This window comes from Eptatretus burgeri, chromosome 4 (genome assembly GCF_056783735.1).
Source record: "Eptatretus burgeri isolate ZD-2024b chromosome 4, Ebu_testis_v1, whole genome shotgun sequence".
Lineage (NCBI taxonomy): Eukaryota > Metazoa > Chordata > Myxini > Myxiniformes > Myxinidae > Eptatretus > Eptatretus burgeri.
The window spans coordinates 9,162,549-9,186,379 of NC_140964.1; the positions used below are offsets into that span (position 1 = coordinate 9,162,549).

Sequence of the window (23,831 nt, forward strand, 5' to 3'; positions counted from 1 at the left end):
TGATGAACATGAAAATAATTAATAAATCTCAATATAAAGACATTTTATCTCATATTAAATAAGATGAGAAGCACAATCCTGAGTTTTAATTTCACAACAAGCGACCACACATCTTCATTCCCATACCCACTACAACTTGACCCAACAAAAGAATATAAGGCATCTTTATTGTCCATGGAAACTTATAATACCTTATTTAATATAACTGATAAAAATGACAAGTTTAGTTATAATCCCGGAAGTGGATACAAAACGATAAGTCTCACCCGGAGCATATGAGATTTCTCAAATATCTTCCGAAATTGCTCGTCTTATGAAAGAACAGGGTGATGAACCAAAAAATATTGTTATAGACATTCAAAAACATGCTTCAAAATCAACGATTAAAGTTAAAAATAACTACAAGGTTGATTTCACAATTGATAATTCATTTTGAGAGTTATTGGGTTTCTCCTCAAAAAAGATTGAAACTAATGGGACGTTTTACAGTGATAATGTCATTCAAATATACTCAGGAATAAATTCGGTGTTAATTCACTGTGATTTGATTGATGGTGCTTATAATGATGGAAAAAAAACAAATACAATATTTTCATTCAGCGCATACTCAACCCCAATTGGTTATAAATTCAATATGGAACCTAAAAATTTGGTTTATCTCCCCGTGTCAGGAAAACCATACACAGAGTAAATTTTAGGATAACCGACCAAGATAATCGTATGATTTCTTTTAATGGAGAAGTTATATCCATCAGAATTCACCTACGTGAAGTTTTCCAATAAATAAATACGATGGTTATTGTGAGGAAACACGAGTTGGGAAAATATAAAATTATTACAGGGGATGGGATGTTCCTTTCCCCATACTACAAGGGTGAAGGTATGTATCTTGGTAGAGGATACTATAAACCTAAGAGACAAAAGGGTGTTGGACATCAATTTAGAGGAGATGGGATAATTGATACTCTCATGGGTATTGGTTCAACCATTCTAAAACATAAAGATCTAATTGGTTAAACTGCTTCTGCTGTGAGAAATGTAGCAGGTGCTGTAAAGAGCATAAAAGATGCCCAGAAGGAATCTCATAAATTACAAGCAATAAAAGAAATTAAGAAAGGCAAAACTCAGTTGTCCCCCCAAGAACGACAGAAAATAATTCGAATACGTGGATCAGGGTTTCAAAAGTTTTAACATCTTTTTTTCCAAAATAAATACAAGTATGGAAGCAATTGATAGTATCTATGATTTGGATGATACTATTATTATCTCAAACTCCACTCAAAAAGAAGATTACTTCAAGGTAAATGCAATAACTGGAACAGACTGGAATACGAATGGTACAAAAAGTTTTGAAATAAATAATCAACAAACCTATTTGAATCTCTCTGAAAGTTTCTTGTTGTGTAAATTTAAATTCACTAAAGCTGGGAATAACACAAACGCTACACTTGTAAATGATTTCTTCTGGAAAATGTTTGATAGTGTGCGTTTGTATATTGGAACACAAGAAGTTGAAGCGGTTGTGCGTTTGTATATTGGAACACAAGAAGTTGAAGGGGTTGATTATGTCTCTGCTGTATCTGAAATGATGAAATTTACACTCTATACACTCAGTGATAGAATGGGAAAGGGGTCTGTCGAAGGTTTTATTCCTGATATGTCAATGGGAACAAACACAGACCCTGGATATACTCAAAGAAAAGGAATGTATAATGATGATACAAAAGCAGAAAATAGTTTTACTGTGGCAGTTCCTCTTAAAGGTATATTTGGATTTTGTGATCATGATAAAGTTCTGTATGGTCTTAAAATTAGATTTCAACTACAAAGGAATGATAATGAAAATAGATTGCTTTTTGGTGTTGGTAGTGCTTTTGGTGAACAGAATAAATTTGTAATTGAGGAAATGAGTTGGTATATCAGTGAATATACTCCTAATCTTAAAACAGAAGAGATGTTGAATAGAAGACTTAACTCAAAGAAACCACTCAGTGTATCATACCTCAAAAGAAGATGTCAACACGTTAAACTCAACCAAACCACTTACACGTGGAATTTGGGTGTTCTGGAAGGAAAGCTACGATATCTGTGGATCATTTTTAAAAAGCCAGATGGTGATACTGCGACTGATAAGAATAATGCATTGAGTGATAATGCTAAGGTGAAACAACTTCGCGTTTCTCGAGATGGAACATTTTATTCACGAGATAGATTGGAAATTAATTGGGAAGAAAATGATTTTGCTGAAGCATACAAGTCTTACCAAAAGGTGTGTGAAAGTAATGGAAATAAAGAACCTATTTTGGATATGACAGCATTTAAAAGTTTGTATACAATCTATGCGTTTGACCTGAGCGCTCAAAAGGAAACTATAAAGTCTAATCAAGTGGATACTTCCCTATACATTGAAAGAGGAGAGAGTGAAGAAGTTGATACATATTGTTTGCTTTTGGAATAAACAGAATTACAGATTAATACAGATAATGGTGTGATGATTAGTCTCACATAATTTTTTGTTAAATAAATGAGTGGCAAAGTACCAACTGGGGTATATGTTAATCAAATCAATCTTCATAAACTATCATCTTGTGTTCAAAATCAAAAGCCTTGTACGATTAACGTTAATACAATTCAGAGAAAAGGAGCAGTAAGAATTGATGTTTTGCTCACAAGAGAACAGGTTAAAATCTTGAATGACACTGGCTCAATTAAAATTAAAATGACAAAACCAATGTTGAAAAAATATTCAATGAGAGACGAGTGGAGGATTTCTCCCATTTCTAATTCCTTTATTTGCTGGTTTAAGTGCGGTTGGAGCATTGACGGGTGGTATTTCAACAGCGGTGAAAATTGCCAACGAAAGGAAGGCTCAACTCCAGGCTCAAAAAGAATTGGAAAGACATAACAAAGAGTTGGAGAAACAAATTCGTGGAAGTGGTGTAATTGTAGATTTTGCTGAAAAACTTGAAGGTCTGCCTGATAAAGCGAGATTGTTAGTTGGAGATATGCTTTCTTCTATAGCACAAGCAGGTGTAAAATTAACGAAAAGAGGTAATGGATTATATCTTTCTAGTAAATAAATGAGCATTGATGAGTGGTTGAAAGAATTTGGAAAGAATACAACATCAAATTTACAACTTGTCAAATATTGTAAGAAATTAAAAATTCATAATGTGGTTATTTGTATGAGAGATGAATTAACAAATGTGCCGAAACATACAAAGAATATTATTATGAACTTAGAAGATAATAATGGGAACGGTTCTCATTGGGTTTGTATTTTGAATAGTCAAGACAAATATTATTTTGATAGTTTTGGTCTTCCACCACCTGTTGAAGTCATAAAATTCTTACAGAATGGTGTTTATCAAACATTTCAAGTCCAAGAATTAAATTCCAAGTGTTGTGGCCAATTATGCCTATATGTGTTATTTCAACTCAACAAAAATAAAAAATTTTATGATATTATTTTTAATCTAATATAAATGACTTATGTTGGTAAAGATGGTTCTATCTTTGGTGTATCTCAAGAACTGGATATTGATTTATCAAATTATTACACAAAGGCACAGGCTGAACGACATAAATATAATATAACCAAAAATATTAACATGAAAAATGCTTATAAATTAAAAAATTATCCAAGCCCGACTGACGCGAATGACTTGGTGAGATTAAGCGATTTATCACAATATATATCCTTAAATAAAACAGCCGTGTATTCCAAAGATACAGAAGTGTTGATATTATCTCCAGGTCATACAGAATTCACAGTTCGAATTAAAATTAATTTTTATAAAGAAGGGCGTATCGTTTGTATGAGAATAGAACAATGGGGGTATGATATGAATGATTTAGGGTATAATTGGTCATTTAAAATTAACCTCGAAGACCTGGAACAATTAAATCAGTCTCGTAAGGAAGAATATTATCCACTTGGTATCGAGAATGAGTTTTGTGGGGGCACGATTAGTAAACAACAAAAGAAAGAATTTAATAAGGGTAAATATAATAATGGTTTTGCCCTTGTTTATCTCATGAAAACAGAAAAAACAGGATTATATATAATAAGTAAGGAAATACAAAATGATTTAACTCTGGGAAGATGGGGAGGTGTTTCGTGCCATAATATTATTCTAACATATATTTCTAATACATAAATGACAGCAAGAAGGCTTCAAGAAAATTATCATTTCTGTGTCCAAGCATACCTTCAAGAAAAGGGTATTCGGTATTCTAATAAATATGTTCTACAACATAAGAATGAGGTATTTTCAATAAAAGATTGGCATTATGCTGATGTTGATAAACCGACAACTTTAGATTTAATTAGAATGTTAAATAATGAAAAAATTATAAAGTTAAGAAAAGGTAAGGCTCTTTTAGAAATTCAAAAGAAATTTTATTGGTTTCCTGTTGTAAAAAAAATTATTTTGGATACAGGAATAACAAGAAATCCTGATGAATATATGTATAATATTCTATGGGGTGTAAGCGATTCAAGGATAGTAAGGGATGAGGAAGGAGTTGAAGAAGAGAGGGAAGAGGAGGAAAAGGAGAAGAGGGAGAAGAAAGAGAAGGAGGAAAAAGAGAAGAGAGAGAAGGAGGAGAGGGAGAAGAGAGAGAGGGAGGAAAGAGAGAAGAGAGAGAGGGAGGAGAGAGAGAAGAGAGAGAGGGAGGAGAGGGAGAAGAAAGAGAAGGAGAGGGAGGAGAGGGAGAAGAACGAGGAGGAAAAAGAGAAGAGAGAGAAGGAGGAGAGGGAGGAAAGAGCGAGACAAAATAAATATCAAAATATGGAAACCAGTGAGATTAAAAAAAGATTAGGGGTATTACAGAAAATAACTCAACCCACCGAGGAGGAAAACAAAGAATTGATAAGTCTATTTACAATACTTTCGACAAGACTATTGACATCGAGAAGACATGTATTTTAATTCAAGTTTTTCATGTTTTTTTTTTTTTCTTAAATAAATGGGGGAGAGAGTGAAGGCATTTCTAAGGATTCTTTATGTTTTAAAAATTAAGATTCAAATGTGCATGTTGGAAACTAAAAAGGTTTTTGCACTCTGCAGGAATTTTTCTCATAAATAAATGAGTTATTGTCTCAAATGTAAAAAGAAAACTAATACTAAAAATATTTCATATATTAAAAGTAAAAATAACAGGGTTATACAAAAAGGTATATGTTCGGTGTGTGGTTCAAAAAAAAAATCAATTTATCTCCCAACACAAACTAGGAGGAGATATACAAAAGTTTTTATCAGGAAGTAAATTTACAACTACTGGAATACCAGGGGAATTACATCTTCCAGGGTATTCTTTCTGTGGCCCAGGCACAAACTTGGATAAAAGATTAGATGAGGCAGACAATCCTAAATTCTGGAGTCAGCCTATCAATAGAGTTGATGAAGTGTGCATGAGACACGATATTGATTATGGGAATACCACAACGTTGGAAGAAAAGCATGAAGCCGATAGAGAAATGTTGTATAATTTGTCTCTGATACAAAATCCAACCTTGAGAGAAAAAGTTGATCGGTTCATTGTGAAGAAGATGATCAGTGCTAAATTGAAACTTGGTCTTGGAAATTCAAAAAACTTATAGGCTCTAATGATGTTATTAAGACTGAAGAGCAATTAGCTGATGAATTACATAAACCAATATTCACAAAGTTTCAGAGAAGGAAAGTTTATTCCAAGGAAGTAGATTATATCTGGTCTGCTGATTTGATTGAACTCAATAATGATAAGGGGTACAAGTATGCTTTAACCGTTATTGATTTGAGGAGTAGATATGCGTGGGTTGTACCATTAAAAAACAAAACAGGTAATACTCTTATGTTAGCCTTCCAACAGATATTTAATAAAAGTAAGAGAAAACCTAAAAAATTGTGGACTGATGATGGTAGGGAGTTTTATAACAAGACATTTATGAATTTTCTAAAAAATAACTATTACATTATACAGTACCTTTAATGAAGGGAAGGCAGTTGTTGTTGATCGTTTTAATCGTACCTTAAAAGAGAGACTATATAAAAAATTCACACAACTCGGTTCACAACAATGGTCATCTTTTATTCAGGATATTGTGGATAAGTATAATGACACGATTCACACGTCAACAAATATGAAGCCATCAGAAACATTTACAAAATTAAAATATGAAAAAGAGATTAATGTCAGAAAACCTAAGTTCAAAGTTGGTGATATCGTAAGAATATATAGGTGGAAATCTCATTTTGAAAAGGGTTTTACTAAACGATGGACGAAAGAACTTTTTAAAATTGTTGATGTAATAGATACGGTTCCTTGGACTTATAAGATATATGATTTGGAAGGGGAAGAGATTTTAGGTTCATTTTATTCACAGGAATTACAAAAGACAAAACTAAGCAGATAATACCCATGGGAGCAATGGGTTGTCCCTTCACTCCCTCCTACTATACACCTTTGTGGACTCTAGAGGGCCAAGTCCGAGGTGTATAACAGTATATAATGTGTGTGCAATGGGAGCAATGGGTTGGCGCTTCACTCCCTCCTACTATGCACCATTGTGGACACTCGAGCGCCAAGTCCGAGGTGTATAACAGTATATAATGTGTGTCAAGGGGTGGACGTTCTTAGATCTGTGAACCCCAAACACAGAATCCTCAACTGAAGTCAAGGCTTAACTTTGTTTGTTGGTGTGTATGTGTGTGTGTGTGTGTGTGTGTGTGTGTGTGTGTGTGTGTGTGTGTGTGTGTGTGTGTGTGTGTCCCAACCCTCACATTCAAAATCTCAACCCCAACCCTCACATTCAAAATCTCAACCCCAACTCAATCCTCGCCCAACACAATGTCTTTTTCAAAATGAGATTTCCACCTATATATATATATATATATATATTTTTTACGTTTTTTTTTCTTCTTCCAATTCTGTCTTTTAAGGCTTTCAGGTTTGATGACATAGAAAGGGGGAGTAAGCCTGCACTTTCTTCCCAGAACGAACAATGTATATTTTTTGTTTTTTTCTCTTCTTCCAATTCTGTCTTTTAAGGCTTTCAGGTTTGATGACGTAAAAAGGGGGAGTAAGCCTGCACTTTCTTCCCAGAACTTTCTTGATCTTGCTCCCATCAAGCACCATCCGACAAAGAACTACATCGATAGGTTTAGATCCCAATGAGTGATAGCAACTCCAAAAGTCTCCAAAATATAAATAAATAAAATAATAATAATAATAAATAAATAAATAAATAAATAAAAGCCCCCAAAAAAGTTTCAAGTGTCCAACATAAACCCAACTTTCCAAGTCTTCAAGGTATAACCACATTCCCGTTGAGTTTCCAAGATATGTATCACATTGTGAGTTATCAATCCAGAACCCACATTTCAAGTATTCAAAGTAAAACCAACTTACAAAGTCTCTTAAGGATAACTCATTTACTGATTTTTTCAAAATTTGTGAGTCTCCAAGGTAGGACCCATATTTAGAACCATCTTGGCAGAACCCTTTTCCTGAGTCTCCAAGGTAGTTATTTAAACCATCAAGGCAGAACTCATTTACTGATTTTTACAAAATTTGTGAGTCTCCAAGGTAGGCCCCATATTTAGAACCATCTTGGCAGAACCCTTTTCCTGAGTCTCCAAGGTAATTATTTAAACCATCAAGGCAGAACTCATTTACTGATTTTTGCAAAATTTGTGAGTCTCCAAGGTAAAACTTGTATTCTGGCTCATCAACGTATAACTTGTTCAGTGGGTATTGTCTTGATAACTCACAATGAGTACTATTGCTGTAAAACTCTTTTTCAGGATTTTGCTGGTCTCCAAGGTATAACTCTTTGGTTGGGTCATCAAGGACGAACTCGTTCTGTAGGTCTTGGTCGCTCATAAGGTCTTCAACCAAGCCAACAATTTCCCCCCAAGTTGTAGCAAAAGCAGTATTTTCATTTCGTATTTCAGACACAATTTCCTGTGAGAGAAAATAATAATGTATTAATTAAGTTATTTAATTATTAAACGAGTCGATGTTTAAAAGGAACTAAAAAGAGGAAAATAAAATCTTACCTCAATGGATAAGAGGTTTGAATCCAGTTCATCAACTTGAAGGTTTAGTTCCATACAAGTCAGAGAGTTCCAAGGGACCCCAAAGTCATCCCACTCAAGGTCTTGCTCGTTCTGTAGGTCTTGGTCGCTCATAAGGTCTTCAACCAAGCCAACAATTTCACCCCAAGTTGTGGCAAAATCGGTATTTTCATGTTGCATTTCAGATACAATTTCCTGTGAGAGAAAATAATAATGTATTAATTAAGTTATTTAATTATTAAACGAGTCGATGTTTAAAAGGAACTAAAAATAGGAAAATAAAAATCTTACCTCAACAGATAAGAGGTTTGAATCCAGTTCATCAACTTGAAGGTTTAGTTCCATACAAGTCTGAGAGTTCCAGGCAAGCACACAGCACACCATTGCCAGCAAAAACAAATGTTTAAAATGGAGCCTGGGCATGAGGCTTTTATGGGGAAAGAGTGTTGGGTGTGGTTTCCTGTGGAAATTCCCTAGACAAGCTCACGCAGGCCTTCTTTGGGCAATTTTTTCAAAACCATAACATGCTGGAATTTTCTTGTGATTTCTTTGTGAGTCAGAGATGAACTGGAAATGATGTAAGAGTAGGTGGGGCTTAGCAAAAGTAGGCGGGGCTTAGGAAAAGTGGGCGTGGCTTAGAAAAAACACCCCATGAAAAGTGGGCGGGGCTTAGCAAAAGTGGGCGTGGCTTATAAAAATCCACAGAAAAGTGGGCGGGGCTTAGAGGAAAGTGGGCGGGGCTTAAGAAAAATAACCTGTGGCTCAGGAGGTGGTCAGATGAGATCATTAAGAGAAGTTTATCATTTCGTAATGGCACAAAAGGGGTATCTTAAAAAATATAATGATTCAAATGTTTTGTTTTTCAATATTTTAGATGGGGATTATTGTGCAAAGAAAATTAAACTATTGAAGGAATTTGAGAATGAACAAATGTTTATAGGTTCAATGAGTGAGCTAAACAATATGCATTGGTTATTTGATAAAGAGTGCCCCGAGGCTTAGACGTTTCAGATATTTCTTCAGAATCACCTTTAACAAATCTTTATCTTGTTGTATGGGTTATTTGATAAAGAGTGTCCCGGGGCTTAGACGTTTCAGATATTTCTTCAGAATCACCTTTAACAAATCTTTATCTTGTTGTATGGGTTATTTGAATAGAGAGTGCCCCGAGGCTTCGACGTTTCAGATATTTCTTTAGAATCACCTTTAACAAATCTTTATCTTGTTGTATGGGCTATTTGAATAGAGAGCCCCTAGGTTAAAAGGGGAAATAAAAAAACGACCGTTTTTACAGCCATTTTCCCTGCTGTGCAGGGGTTTGGCTTTTTCTTGAGGCAATGTTTTATGGCCGGATGCCCTTCCTGACGCCAACCCTGGTCGCCTCTTACGACACACAGGGATATGGTACACCTATTCTAACCGGGGCATACACCGGGACCAGTACACTGGCACTCATTTCGCCGACCTCGGAAGGATGGCAGGCTGAGTCAACCCCCTGGTGTTAATTCAGCAGCCAACGGGGCTTGAACTCAGGACCCTGGGATCCCAAGCCGCCACCCTAACCACTAAGCCAACACCAGGCTCCAGGTTAAAAGGGGAGACAAATAAATATACCTTGGGCTAAAAAGGGGATTTATTTTTTAGGGGAAAAAAAAGAAAAATTTCATGGCTGAAAATCCCCCATTCATTTACATGGGGAAAAGTGAGCCAGAACCAGTATTCTTTCCCTACTTGTGCTGATGAAGAAATGCAATTTGAAAAACTTTGTATTTTAAACAATGAAAATGTTTTTATCCCCCACTGGCACGTTTAGAAATGGAAGTTCAGGAAACACAGATGTTCGCTTTTCCACACACTCCTCCTGAAAGCTCACCTTTATTTCGAACCGTCCATCCAAAACCCTTCATGACTCCAAAGGTGGGATGTTTTTCACTCACATTTCAGAAATTGATGTGTGAATTCTTTGTCACATTTTTCTCCACTTCAGCATCAATCTTTCAATACTTTTTTGGATATACATGGTCACGGCTTGTGGAAGAGTGAGAATACAGAATGGATCAGGATGCAACATAACAAAAGGAACAGCAGAAGGAGAAGTTAGAAATACCAACAGCAGGGAAAAGGGAGCAAAAAAATAATCAGGTAACGATGAGAGGTAAGGGAAAACGCAAGGGGAGAACAGCTCTCTTGAAGACCTGGATGGAAAAAGGAGATCAAAGAGAATGTGAAAGTTGGTTTCACAAGCGTGAAAAGAGGAACAAGAAAAAGAGCTATGAGAGGTTGTAGTGCCTCGCCAGGATTTCTTTTGTGTGGTTGTTGTGTGGTGTTTGGGCAGTTGTCCTTGGTGTATTTTGCGTGGCGTTTGTGTACTGATGTGTTGCAGAATTACGGAGAGAAATCGTTAGAACTTCCACTTCAAAAATGCTGGCAGTGATGACTGGTTCAGCCATTTCAGAGAAAAAGATTTTTGAAGGTTTTTTGAATAAAACAATATGGTTGCCAAATCACGTGACCTCTGATGTCATGAAAAAATTTTTGTTGACCAATTTTATCCCCAGGTGACCCTCAAAAATTTTCATCCTCATGGGATGTAGCGTTCTTCATGTCAAATTATGATGTCATAATGAAGGCACCTATGATGTCATAAAATTTTTGAACTATCATGCAAAACAGTGCGATATCGTTTTTTGGCTCAATCTCTGAATGGCGAAGAATCACTTCAAAAATTCAATAAGTTGCGTATCTTGATCCGGATGAAGATCTTCACCAAAATTGAATCAATTCTTCCTTGCCACACACCCAACATGTACACCAAATTTCTTCCGGATCCGTCCACAACTTTTTGAGATATACTGCACACAGACAGACAGACAGACAAACAATCAAGACAAAGACGTCGTGCAGAGCATGTCACTTGCAAAATCCATAAAACGAATTTGACCTCCAAAATAATTGCTGGTTGAATTCACAATGACCAAATTTGCCACTCCTCTTCAAATTTCAAGTGAATTGGATGAAAATTGACAATTTTAGAAATTCGGCCTCTGCTGACCGTTTGGCCGAGGTGGACCTCCAAAATAATTGTTGGTTGAATTCAGTGACCTGAAATATAAATCCTGTTCAAATTTCAAGTCAATCTGATGAAAATTGAGGATTTTAGAAATCACACCAAAGTTGACCTTGAAGTCAAAAACAATGGGCTTCTTCCTCATGACAAACTCTCCAATGTGGTGAGGTTTCGTGAAGATCGGTTTCAAATTGTGACCTGTCAGCTTTTAACAGGCAGACAGACAAAATCGACTAACCAATACACTTGAAAAATGTTCGATTTTGCAAGTAACAAACAAACAGAAAGGGGTGAAAACATCACCTCCTTCACCTTCCATGGCGGAGGTAAATATGCCATATATTGTTTTTAGCCCTGTCTCTCAATGGTGGAGAATTGTTTTAAAAACTATGAGATCCCGATCCGGATGAAGCTCTTCACCAAAATTGAATCAATTCTTCCTTGTCACATGCCCAATGTGTCCACCAAGTTTCGTCCAAATCTGTCTACAACATTTTCAGATGTCGTGCTATATATCATTTTTCACCTTATCTCTCAATGGTGAAGAATCACTTTAAAAATTCTCGTCGTCGGATCCGGATTCATATCTTCACCAAAATCTGATCAGTTCACCCTCGTCACACATCCAACCTGTCCACAAAATTTAATCTGGATCCGTCCACACAGGCAAACAAACAAACAAACAAACAGAAAGGGGTGAAAATATAACCTCTTTCACCTTTTTGTGGCAGAGGTAAAAAGCATCTCACACACACACACACACACACACACACACACACACACACACACACACACACACACACACACACACACACACACACACACACACACACACCCCTCATCCATTTAGAGTAGAGGAGGGTGATAGGCAGAAAAGCGTGTGATAGTGGTGGGGGATAGGGGTGGTAGTGGTTGAGTGTTCATCACAGTGATGGGTGGGGATTGGGTTGGTATTGATCTGGAGAAACTGGTGGGTGTGGGAAGGAGCATTGGTAGTTGTGTGTTACGGTGGAGGTAAACGGCAAACAGCCATCGTCATGTGGGCGGTCACAGTGATTGGGGTTGTTGATGGGGTCTTGGGATTTGACCCTTGGGAAAGAGACAAAACCATTTATTCACATATCGGTGATTGAAGAAGAACAGGTTCTCTCTGCAATCCCTTGAAGGTCCTGCTGGGTTTCCTCCATCCTGGTGGGGACAGTTTTTATTCACTGAGTCTCCATTGAGGTGCAACCACTTTGGTCTTCCAAGCCCTTAATTGGACCCCAACAAGCAGTAAATGGGAAATTTCGGTTTTGTTTTGTTCATCAGCCTTCGTGTTTTGCTTGTGGTATTATGAGGGGGTGGTAATCAATCTCCCACACCCCCACGACCCCCAAATTAAAGTCAGGCCATTGTACCAACCAGTCAGCACTGTACACCTCATGTTCCTCACATTAGACCATCATGACCACACCACGTGATTCACTCAGCCTGTGTTCCTCTCTGTGTGTGCAGCCAATGAATGGGATAAGGTGTTGAAGATTAATGAAAGACAACATTCCAAACAAGACACTGCATCAGTGTGTCCGTGCCATGAAAGAGAACCAAAATTAAACCATGTTTATCATGTTTGTGGCTTCATGGTTTCCATCATCTTGTACCTTGTGATTAATTTGAAGCACAATACACCTCAAACAAAAAGAAAACCACATCTAAACAGATCGCAAAATGTTCTTGTGTAACATGTTGCTGTGAAATCTTCTCCACTCACCTCAGAGAGTGCATTTTGAGGGCGATTGTTCGAGGACGCCTGCGTTGGAGGGTTTGGAAGCATTATTCAAGAATCAACTTTCCCTCAGCAGAGATGAATGTATGGACACCAGCAGTGTTGGTGAGGATGCAACAGGTAAGTGTCGTGGCTTCTTTGTTGCTGATTGACGTACTTACATTCCTGTATTGTTTTTTGTTTAAGTAGTCAAGGCTTGAAGAAGAGCAAGAACAGAACGGACCAGGACACACCATAACAAAAGGACCAGCAGGAGGAGAAGGGGGAAATACAAATGGCAGGGTGAAGGGAGAAAATAGACGGAGATGGACAAACAAGGGAGGCAGATAACGATGAAGGGGGTTGATGGGTAGACCACATGTGCCCTGCAGAAATCTGGGATGGGGGAAGGGGAGACAAAACACGGACAGAGAATAGGATGCATGACGGAAAAAGAGGCGAAGGAAAACAAAGACCACGGAGCTCTCTCCTTGAGAGAGTGATAGGTCCATGATGAGCACTGGGAGATGGGTTTTGTGTGTGTGTGTGTGTGTGTGTGTGTGTGTGTGTGTGTGTGTGTGTGTGTGTGTGTGTGTGTGTGTGTGTGTGCTTGTGTGTGTGTCCAGGCCATAACTTTTTTTATCATGAGAACTTGTGTTTTTAAATTTTCAACAAATCTTTATTTTGAGAATGTGGAGAAAAATATTAAATAATTGGGCCAAAATGTCAATGTGCGAAGTCATAGTAACTATAAATAGACTTCATTAGTCCAGGTGCAGCACGTTAAGCACGAGACCGTGAGTTTATTTATCGCCTTGGAGATGAGTTCTGGGTTCCAGTTGCTTGGGGGAAAGCTGATCACATGGAGGCCCCGTCCCTTCAAACTGCATATTTCTCGACAGGGAAAATACTCAAAAGTGTTCAGGGCTTTTTTCGAAACTTCGTTTTTGATAACCTTAAAGTATGAAAAATAAAATGGTTGTTTCAAAACACTTCAAAGTCCTTTACCAACACATGACTCAATAAATTCTTCCTCTCCCCTCCACCCCCCCTCCTCCACTCTCCTCCCTTCACCTCTCTCCCCCCTTCCTCCTCCCTCCTGTTTTTGTTTATTTTGTTGGCCTTGGAGTTTATTTCAAGTAGTTTATCTCCCCCTTTATTTTGAGTTTAAGTTTATTTGGTGTTCTAAGTGCATGGGGAAGGCTTTTCATTTCGGGATTCTTTTTAGTTCTTATTTTTGTGTTCAGACATCCGAACTCAAAATTGCTTGAAGATCAATACTTGGTTTAAACATGAATCGATCACATTTTAGTGGGAACGTCCATGATTTATCGAGACTTGAGATTTTCATAACTTGGAAGGATTCTACAAAGTAAGCATAACTTCATACCTCTGTGGATGGCAATGAAGGTCCAGGAGTGGAGGGCAGGACAACACCTGTCAATTAGCCTGGTGGGTGGAGTGGTGGTTGCGTCGCGACACGATTAGCCGATGACCAATGACACCTACATGTGTGTGGTTAATGGAGCAAGGAAGGATTTCGGGATGATTCCACATGATAATTTATTGTGAATATTTCTCCCGAGCTTGCATACTTTTTGGCAGACCATCCCGACATCCTGTCAAATAGACCTGGTGTTGGCTACTTCGGTGAGGTGCTTGGCTTCAGATCATTGGTCTTCAACTCAACCCCTATTAGGCTGTTGAATTAACACCAGGTGGGGATGACTCAGCCTGTCCTTCCAAGATCGGCAAAATGAGCACCAGTCTGCTGGTCGCAGGGGCATTGCATCAGCAGCACAGCTGTTCCCCCAGAAAATGATGCAGCCAAGCTTTTACATCATGATTCTGTCACCCCAGATTCAAATATCATGTGTTGTTTTCTTAATTTACTTTTAAACACAAGACCAGGAAGACATGCATGTGAGAGATCTGTATTTGGTTTAATCATTGAATGACATAATATATGTGCTAGTAGGGAAAGAATACTGGTTCTGGCTCACTTTTCCCCATGTAAATGAATGGGGGATTTTCAGCCGTGAAATTTTTCTTTTTTTTTCCCCTAAAAAAAAAATCCCCTTTTTAGCCCAAGGTATATTTATTTGTCTCCCCTTTTAACCTGGAGCCTGGTGTTGGCTTAGTGGTTAGGGTGGCGGCTTGGGATCCCAGGGTCCTGAGTTCAAGCCCCGTTGGCTGCTGAATTAACACCAGGGGGTTGACTCAGCCTGCCATCCTTCCGAGGTCGGCGAAATGAGTGCCAGTGTACTGGTCCCGGTGTATGCCCCGGTTAGAATAGGTGTACCATATCCCTGTGTGTCGTAAGAGGCGACCAGGGTTGGCGTCAGGAAGGGCATCCGGCCATAAAACATTGCCTCAAGAAAAAGCCAAATCCCTGCACAGCAGGGAAAAATGGCTGTAAAAACGGTCGTTTTTTTATTTCCCCTTTTAACCTAGGGGCTCTCTATTCAAATAGCCCATACAACAAGATAAAGATTTGTTAAAGGTGATTCTAAAGAAATATCTGAAACGTCGAAGCCTCGGGGCACTCTCTATTCAAATAACCCATACAACAAGATAAAGATTTGTTAAAGGTGATTCTAAAGAAATATCTGAAACGTCTAAGCCCCGGGACACTCTTTATCAAATAACCCATACAACAAGATAAAGATTTGTTAAAGGTGATTGTGAAGAAATATCTGAAACGTCTAAGCCTCGGGGCACTCTTTATCAAATAACCAATGCATATTGTTTAGCTCACTCATTGAACCTATAAACATTTGTTCATTCTCAAATTCCTTCAATAGTTTAATTTTCTTTGCACAATAATCCCCATCTAAAATATTGAAAAACAAAACATTTGAATCTTTATATTTTTTAAGATACCCCTTTTGTGCCATTACGAAATGATAAACTTCTCTTAATGATCTCATCTGGCCACCTCCTGAGTTGCATATCATTTTGATATTGTAGTAAATTATTTTTTCCATTGTTCAATTGATAACCATCAAATTTTTCAGTCCATTCAAACATATTTATTATTTTCTTTACATCCTCTAACTTATTGGTTTTTAAATTGATTCGCATATTTGTTTTATTTACCTTTGTTTTAGATATTTTTTCAATAAGACTTATTTGATATTTTTCACATTCATTATGTTTTCCATTTATATACCAAGACTAAGATTTTCTCCACTCTTTAGTTTGACTAATACTTGGTTCGACCAAGTGTTAGGGTTAGGCTTTCTTTTGAAGGAAGTTGTGTTTCTTTAAATCTCATAAATGAATCCATATAACCATAAGGATAAATTCCCTTACTTGTAAGAATTTTCTCTTTACTTTGAATTTCATTCCTTGTTTCAATTTCCTCTCTAGTTAGAATTCCCTCTTTAATCAGAATTTCATCTATAATCAGAATTTCCTCTTTAGTTAGAATTTCATTCTTTGTTCGAATTTTCTGTATAATTAGAATTTCATCTTCAGTAAGAATTTCTTCATTCATTTCCTCATTAATTAGAATTTCCTCTTTACTTTGAATTCTCTCTTTAATCTGAATTTCCTCTTTAGTTAGAATTTCCTCTTTTGGAAAGAATGAATTAAGATTTGGAAAAGAGCCCGTGGAGCTTAGATTTGATGCGAGGTTGGCCAGTGGTGTTCCCATAAGCTTGTAAGAATCAAGAAACCGAATACGAGTTATAGGTTTTGTGAATATCATTTTTGTAAATGAAATATACTTTTGACTTGTGTTTGTTATGGCAGAAACATTCCCTGGTGTTTTTGAAAGTTCATTTATAAATAGATGTGTATCATAGTTGGTGCTGTTGTGAAGAAAGACTGGAATAAAAGAAGGTAATTTATAATTAAGATTACAACAGGAATGAGCGGGGCCTCTATATTTACCAGTAAGATGGCAATGATCCCTAACTTTAGACTCCTCAATTTCCTCCTCACAAATATGACAGATATTGTTCTTTCTAAATTCTAATTTTTCTTCTATGGTTAATTTCATCGGTTCATTTGTTTCTTTCATTAATTTACTTAGTCTTATACAATCCTTTTCTAATCGTTTTACAAACTCTTGTGAAGCATTTTTTCCACGATAATGTTCAAGTTTATTATACTTTTCTCCAACAGATGATTTGATATAATAACAGAAACCACAAGGAATATGTTTTTGATATTTATTTGTATATGGTTCTTTTGGATTAGGAGAAGCAGTATTTATCTTTTTAAGGATACATTCAAAATCAGCGTATATCACAAATGGGTGCATGATAGATTTATTATAATCTTCAAAAGAAATCTTTTCACCAGGTTTAGGCATTGTAATTACAGCTGATTTATGATTACTACAATATTTTGAATGTTGTTCTAATCGTTCTTTTGTATGAAATGAATTAAGACATCGCTTACAAGGATATATTTTGTTTGCTGTTCTGAATACCTGAGAAGAGATTAATCTTGATAAATTATTGATGTATGTGTAATGTGAATTATTTCCAACACTAAAATATAAAAGATCAATGTGTGTTTCTTCATTTTTATAGTTGTTTGAAATTTTTAATATTTGAACTTTGTTTGTATCCGTTAATCCATATACATTAATAGAAAGATTATTCTTTTTCTCAAATTTAGGAATATCTGTTAGTGGCATTGGGAAATTAAAATCTTTAATGTCCAAGGTATTCTCATATTTCATATATTGTTTTACTCTTTCTGAATTACATTTTGGTGGATGTAAGTGAGCAAGAACAGACCAGAGAAAACATTTATTATCATTATTCTTAATATTAACAACTGCCTTCTTTCGTTTTATTTCTTTTGGTAATTCAATATAAGAAGAAGCTTTAAGAGGGTTTGATTTTAGAATGTGTATATCTAAAAAGATGATTTTTTAATATTGAATCCACTTCCTACCACTGTATTATCAACATCCTCCTCTTGTCTTGATAGTTCTTCATAAACCCCACTATTCAAAAAATCTTGAAATGATGTTATAAAATGAAGATCTGTCCTCATATAAGGAGTTTGTTCTTCATCTTGTCTTTTCATATTCATTTTCACTCCCATATAAAACTTTAAAGTTTTCATTTCTTTTAATGTTTTTTAATAAATTTTTCAACATCAGGTTTCACTATTTCAATTGATTCAACTATTGATGATGGACCGGGTTCTCCAAATTGAAAAATCCTTATTTTTATATGCCCTTTAAATGCCCCATCAGTGTTTTCAATATAATAGTCTCCCTTTACTTTAAACTCATTTTTCTTGTGTTTTTGTGATTGAAGATGTCTATTATAACTACTCTTCAAAACATCCTTTGAGCAGGTATCACAATGTTTTCTTTCCAACTCAAGAGGGGATATTTTGTGAAATAGATTAAATGTGTGTTTGTTGGTTCGGAGGTGTTTTCTATAATGTTTATATTCGTGATTACAAACATCGCAGTATGTTGTATTCACCATATTTATATAATAAAACTTTGCTTAAACTAAAATTTTCTTGATGAAAATTTCGTTTATTTTACAGGTGAATCTGTGCTTAAACTAAAATTTTCTTGATGAAAATTTCGTTTATTTTACAGGTGAATCTGTGCTTAAACTAAAATTTTCTTGGTGAAAATTTCGTTTATTTTACAGGTGAATCTGTGCTTAAACTAAAATTTTCTTGATGAAAATTTTGTTTATTTTACAGGTGAATCTGTGCTTAAACTAAAATTTTCTTGATGAAAATTTCGTTTATTTTACAGGTGAATCTGTGCTTAAAACCATTTTATCCTCCAACTTTTTCACTTAATAAATACAATGTTTCAAGACACAAAAGACAAGTTTCAATCAATCTCTTCATTTGTTAAAGATGCTGAGAAATATGTCAAGGATGTAAAATTGAACAAAGATAAATATAACAACTATTGGATAAAAACAATTATGGTGGATATGATGAGTTCTTCAATTTACTTCAATGGAAGGGCTTTTAGTATACCTGGAAGAACATCAATTAAGGTATCTCTAACAAAAGTTTCTCCTCTCCTTCTGGCAATATATTCAAAACTAGAAAAAGCAATGAAACAAGAAAAGGTATCAAAAAATAAAAACCTTATGGATGAAGCTTTAGAAAGAAAAGATAAGACCATCTGTAATATGCAAGGAGAAATTTGTATTTTTTTCAACAACCCTAAAGATATAAATCCTGATGAAATAAAGGATGTTAATATATCAGGTGAAATGACATTTCGTTCAATTGTAGTTAAGGATCATTTTAAAATTACCTTTAATATAAAAAATGTAGCAGTTGAATCTGTTAATGAAAAAATGTATATCGATATCGATGGTAATGTTTTTTTCTACTAATTAAATGAGCCAATATTCAACTGAAGATTTTGAAGATTATGAGAGTGATTATGATACCGAGAGTTTGCATTCAAACGATAGTTATGACACCGAGAGTTTGTGTTCAAATGATAGTTATGAAAGTATAGATGATTCTGAAAGTATCGAAGATGATATCGAAGATGAATTTCAGTTTAAGTAAAGTTTTACTTTATAAATATGAATAGTTTACTTGATTTTGAGCCTCTTGAATTCCATGATTCTCCATATGACAAATTTGAGAATTGTCCTGCGTGTGAATGACGGGGATTAAACACAGAGTCAAAAGCCTATTAACAATGTATATTCTGTGATTATCTTCTAATTAATGATAATCAAAAATATAAAAAGGAAAATAATTCTTTTAGATTTACACCAAAAATGAATTACTTTACAAGATTGATTAGAGAAATGAATGTAAAGTACGAGGGTGAGAACACACCTTTCCTTACAAGGGAAGAAACTGAACGTATTAGAGAAATGTTCAAAGGATTGTTGTTATATATTATTCATGGATGTGATTTTCAGGGAAATATCAACACAAGATATTGCATAAATAAAATAATGGATTATCTTGAAATTAAACCTGAACTTAGGATAAAATATAGAATTTCGAAAAAAGCCAATAATAAATTAAATAACCTGTTTTCCAAATATATAAATGAATGATTTTTTACCCATTTGGGAAAATAAGATAAAATTTGACAACCATAAAAATCTCCCAAATTCATTAAGATGCCTCATAGTTGGTTCAAGTGGATGTGGAAAAACCTGCTTACTTTTAAAGATGCTCCTCACTCCCAACTTTTTAGATTATGATAATTTAATAATTTTCACAAAGTCGAGTTTTCAACCAGAGTATCAACTACTCTCACAAGGTTTTAATGCTGGTCTTCAAAAAGAAGATATAATCGGTTTATTTAAACTTCAAAAAAACCTAAATGATTTTAACATTGAAGATATAATACAACTATTTTGTGATACACAGAGATGTAAAAAGAAATCAAAACCGATAACTTGTATTCTGAGTGATAATACGGATGATATACCGTCTCCCCAAGATTTGGATAAATCCAAAAAGAACCTCGTTATCTTTGATGATTGTGTTAATGAGAGAAACCAAACGGTAATGGACAGCTACTACACAAGAGGGAGACATTCTTCTTGTAATTGTATTTATCTTAGTCAATCGTACTTTCAGCTTCCTCGTCATTCCATCAGAAACAATGCTAATACTTTTATTTTATTCAAGTTAAATTCAATTGATATAAACAATTTTTGGAGAGACAATTGTTCTACATTATGTAGTAAAAAGGAATTTGGGGATTACATGAAACACACGACTGAAAAATATAAATATATTGTTGTGAAACAAGATGAGATATTAAATGATATTTTTCAATAAATAAATGGATGCGAAAGAAAGAGCAAGAAGATTTAGGGAACATCAAGAGTTGGTTTCAAAAGTTGTAAAACAGCAGGAAGACATAAAGAAGAAACGCAGACAGAAACTAACGGGTGAAGAAGCATTTGAAAGAAAACAAGAAAAAATTTTTAAACCACTTTTAAAAACTTCCCAAGGAAAAATGAAAGATGTTTCCACAGTTCCCACAGTAGAATATACTCCTAAAAAACTTCAAATGTTAAAAGATTTCAGTCAAATGACGGAGGAAGAATTAGAGCATATTGGAGAATTAGAATATGATGATGAAGGTTTATTTCAACAACTGGAAGAGATTAATCGACCCCCTGATTATATTGTGAATGCTCTTCAAAACATTGAATATTCAGCAGATTCAAAAACCAAAGCAGGACTCATTCCAACAGAACAATCAGCAATATTTCATCTTGTTCAAGAAAAGGTATTGATATTTAATGATGAATTAAGGTTCTTGGGTTCTGCTCAACCCCCTGTTAAACTAACTCCGAGATTAATGTTTCTTCTCACAAAAGATGGAAGACAAGGTTCAACTGTGAGGGATGAATCAAAGTATATTGATAAACCATTGGATATGGAAAATAATGATGATAGAGTATATATTGATCTGCTGAACACTCTAAATTATAAGGTTATTCTTTCTGGTAAAAGTAGGAAGAATGAGAAGGAGAAACACATTATTCAAGCTTTAAGTATCCTTGGTTCAGGTGTTAGTTTTCTTCCAAATGACCCATCGCAATTAGTTAATAGACTGTTATTGTTGTTAGGCAGTAAGAAGGCTGGAAATAACAATTGTTTTAATGAAGCATCAGCAATTTTAGACCAGTTGATGAACATGAAAATAATTAATAAATATCAATATAAAGACATTTTATCTCATATTAAATAAGATGAGAAGCACAATCCTTAGTTTCAATTTCACAACAAGCGACCACACATCTTCATTCCCATACCCACTACAACTTGACACAACAAAAGAATATGAGGCATCTTTATTGTCCATGGAAACTTATAATACCTTATTTAATATAACCGAGAAAAATGACAAGTTTAGTTATAATCCGGGAAGTGGATACAAAGCGATAACAGTCTCACCCGGAGCATATGAGATTTCTCAAATATCTTCCGAAATTGCTCGTCTTATGAAAGAACAGGGTGATGAACCAAAAAATATTGCTATAAACATTCAAAAACATACTTCAAAATCAACGATTAAAGTTAAAAATAACTACAAGGTTGATTTCACAATTGATAATTCATTTAGAGAGTTATTGGGTTTCTCCTCAAGAAAGATTGAAACTAATGGGACGTTTTACAGTGATAATGTCATTCAAATATCCTCAGGAATAAATTCGGTGTTAATTCACTGTGATTTGATTGATGGTGCTTATAATGATGGGAAAAAAACAAATACAATATTTTCATTCAGCGCATACTCAACCCCAATTGGTTATAAATTCAATATGGAACCCAAAAATTTGGTTTATCTACCTGTGTCAGGAAAAACCATACACAGAGTAAATTTTAGGATAACCGACCAAGATAATCGTGTGATTTCTTTTAATGGAGAAGTTATATCCATCAGAATTCACCTACGTGAAGTTTTCCAATAAATAAATACGATGGTTATTGTGAGGAAACACGAGTTGGGAAAATATAAAATAATTACAGGGGATGGGATGTTCCTTTCCCCATACTACAAGGGTGAAGGTATGTATCTTGGTAGAGGATACTATAAACCTAAGAGACAAAGGGGTGTTGGACATCAATTTAGAGGAGATGGGATAATTGATACTCTCATGGGTATTGGTTCAACTATTCTTAAACATAAAGATCTAATTGGTTCAACTGCTTCTGCTGTGGGAAATGTAGCAGGTGCTGTAAAGAGTATAAAAGATGCTCAGAAGGAATCTCATAAATTACAAGCAATAAAAGAAATTAAGAAAGGCAAAACTCAGTTGTCCCCCAAAGAACGACAGAAAATAATTCAAATACTTGGATCAGGGTTTCAAAAGTTTTAACATCTTTTTTTCCTAAATAAATACAAGTATGGAAGCAATTGATAGTATCTATGATTTGGATGATACTATTATTATCTCAAACTCCACGAAAAAAGAAGATTACTTCAAGGTAAATGCAATAACTGGAACAGACTGGAATACGAATGGTACAAAAAGTTTTGAAATAAATAATCAACAAACCTATTTGAATCTCTCCGAAAGTTTCTTGTTGTGTAAATTTAAATTCACTAAAGCTGGGAATAACACAAACGCTACACTTGTAAATGATTTCTTCTGGAAAATGTTTGATAGTGTGCGTTTGTATATTGGGACACAAGAAGTTGAAGCGGTTGATTATGTCTCTGCTGTATCTGAAATGATAAAATTTACACTCTATACATTCAGTGATAGAATGGGAAAGGGGTCTGCCGAAGGTTTTATTCCTGATATGTCAACGGGAACAAACACAGACCCTGGATATACTCAAAGGAAAGGAATGTATAATGATGATGCAAAAACAGAAAATAGTTTTACTGTGGCAGTTCCTCTTAAAGGTAAATTTGGATTTTGTGATCATGATAAAGTTCTGTATGGTCTTAAAATTAGATTTCAACTACAGAGGAATGATAATGAAAATCGATTGCTTTTTGGTGTTGGTAGTGCTTTTGGTGAACAGAATAAATTTGTAATTGAGGAAATGAGTTGGTATATCAGTGAATATACTCCTAATCTTAAAACAGAAGAGATGTTGAATCGAAGACTTAACTCAAAGAAACCACTCAGTGTATCATACCTCAAAAGAAGATGTCAACACGTTAAACTCAATCAAACTACTTACACGTGGAATTTGGGTGTTCTGGAAGGAAAGCCACGATATCTGTGGATCATTTTTAAAAAGCCAGATGGTGATACTGCGACTGATAAGAATAATGCATTGAGTGATAATGCTAAGGTGAAACAACTTCGCGTTTCTCTAGATGGAACATTTTACCCACGAGATAGATTGGAAATTAATTGGGAAAAAAATGATTTTGCTGAAGCATACAAGTCTTACCAAAAGGTGTGTGAAAGTAATGGAAATAAAGAACCTATTTTGGATATGACAGCATTTAAAAGTTTGTATACAATCTATGCGTTTGACCTGAGCGCTC

The 23,831-nt window shown here is 35.2% G+C and overlaps 1 protein-coding gene and 1 long non-coding RNA gene across 2 annotated transcripts in view; one reads left to right on the forward strand and one right to left on the reverse strand.

Moving 5' to 3' along the window:
- Positions 1-23,831, forward strand: part of LOC147027443 (uncharacterized) — a 123,837-nt gene that overhangs the window by 31,332 nt on the left and 68,674 nt on the right. Inside the window, exons 4-5 of the mRNA XM_085876861.1 lie at positions 9,877-9,980; positions 12,889-13,018. Coding sequence (XP_085732987.1) covers positions 9,877-9,980; positions 12,889-13,018 — 234 coding nt within the window. The remainder of the gene's footprint in view (positions 1-9,876; positions 9,981-12,888; positions 13,019-23,831) is intronic.
- On the reverse strand, positions 6,061-8,850 carry LOC147027444 (uncharacterized). The gene is made up of 2 exons (XR_015057047.1): positions 8,046-8,850; positions 6,061-7,950 (listed from the first exon to the last, which is right to left on the reverse strand). It is a non-coding gene; the product is annotated as an uncharacterized LOC147027444 (long non-coding RNA).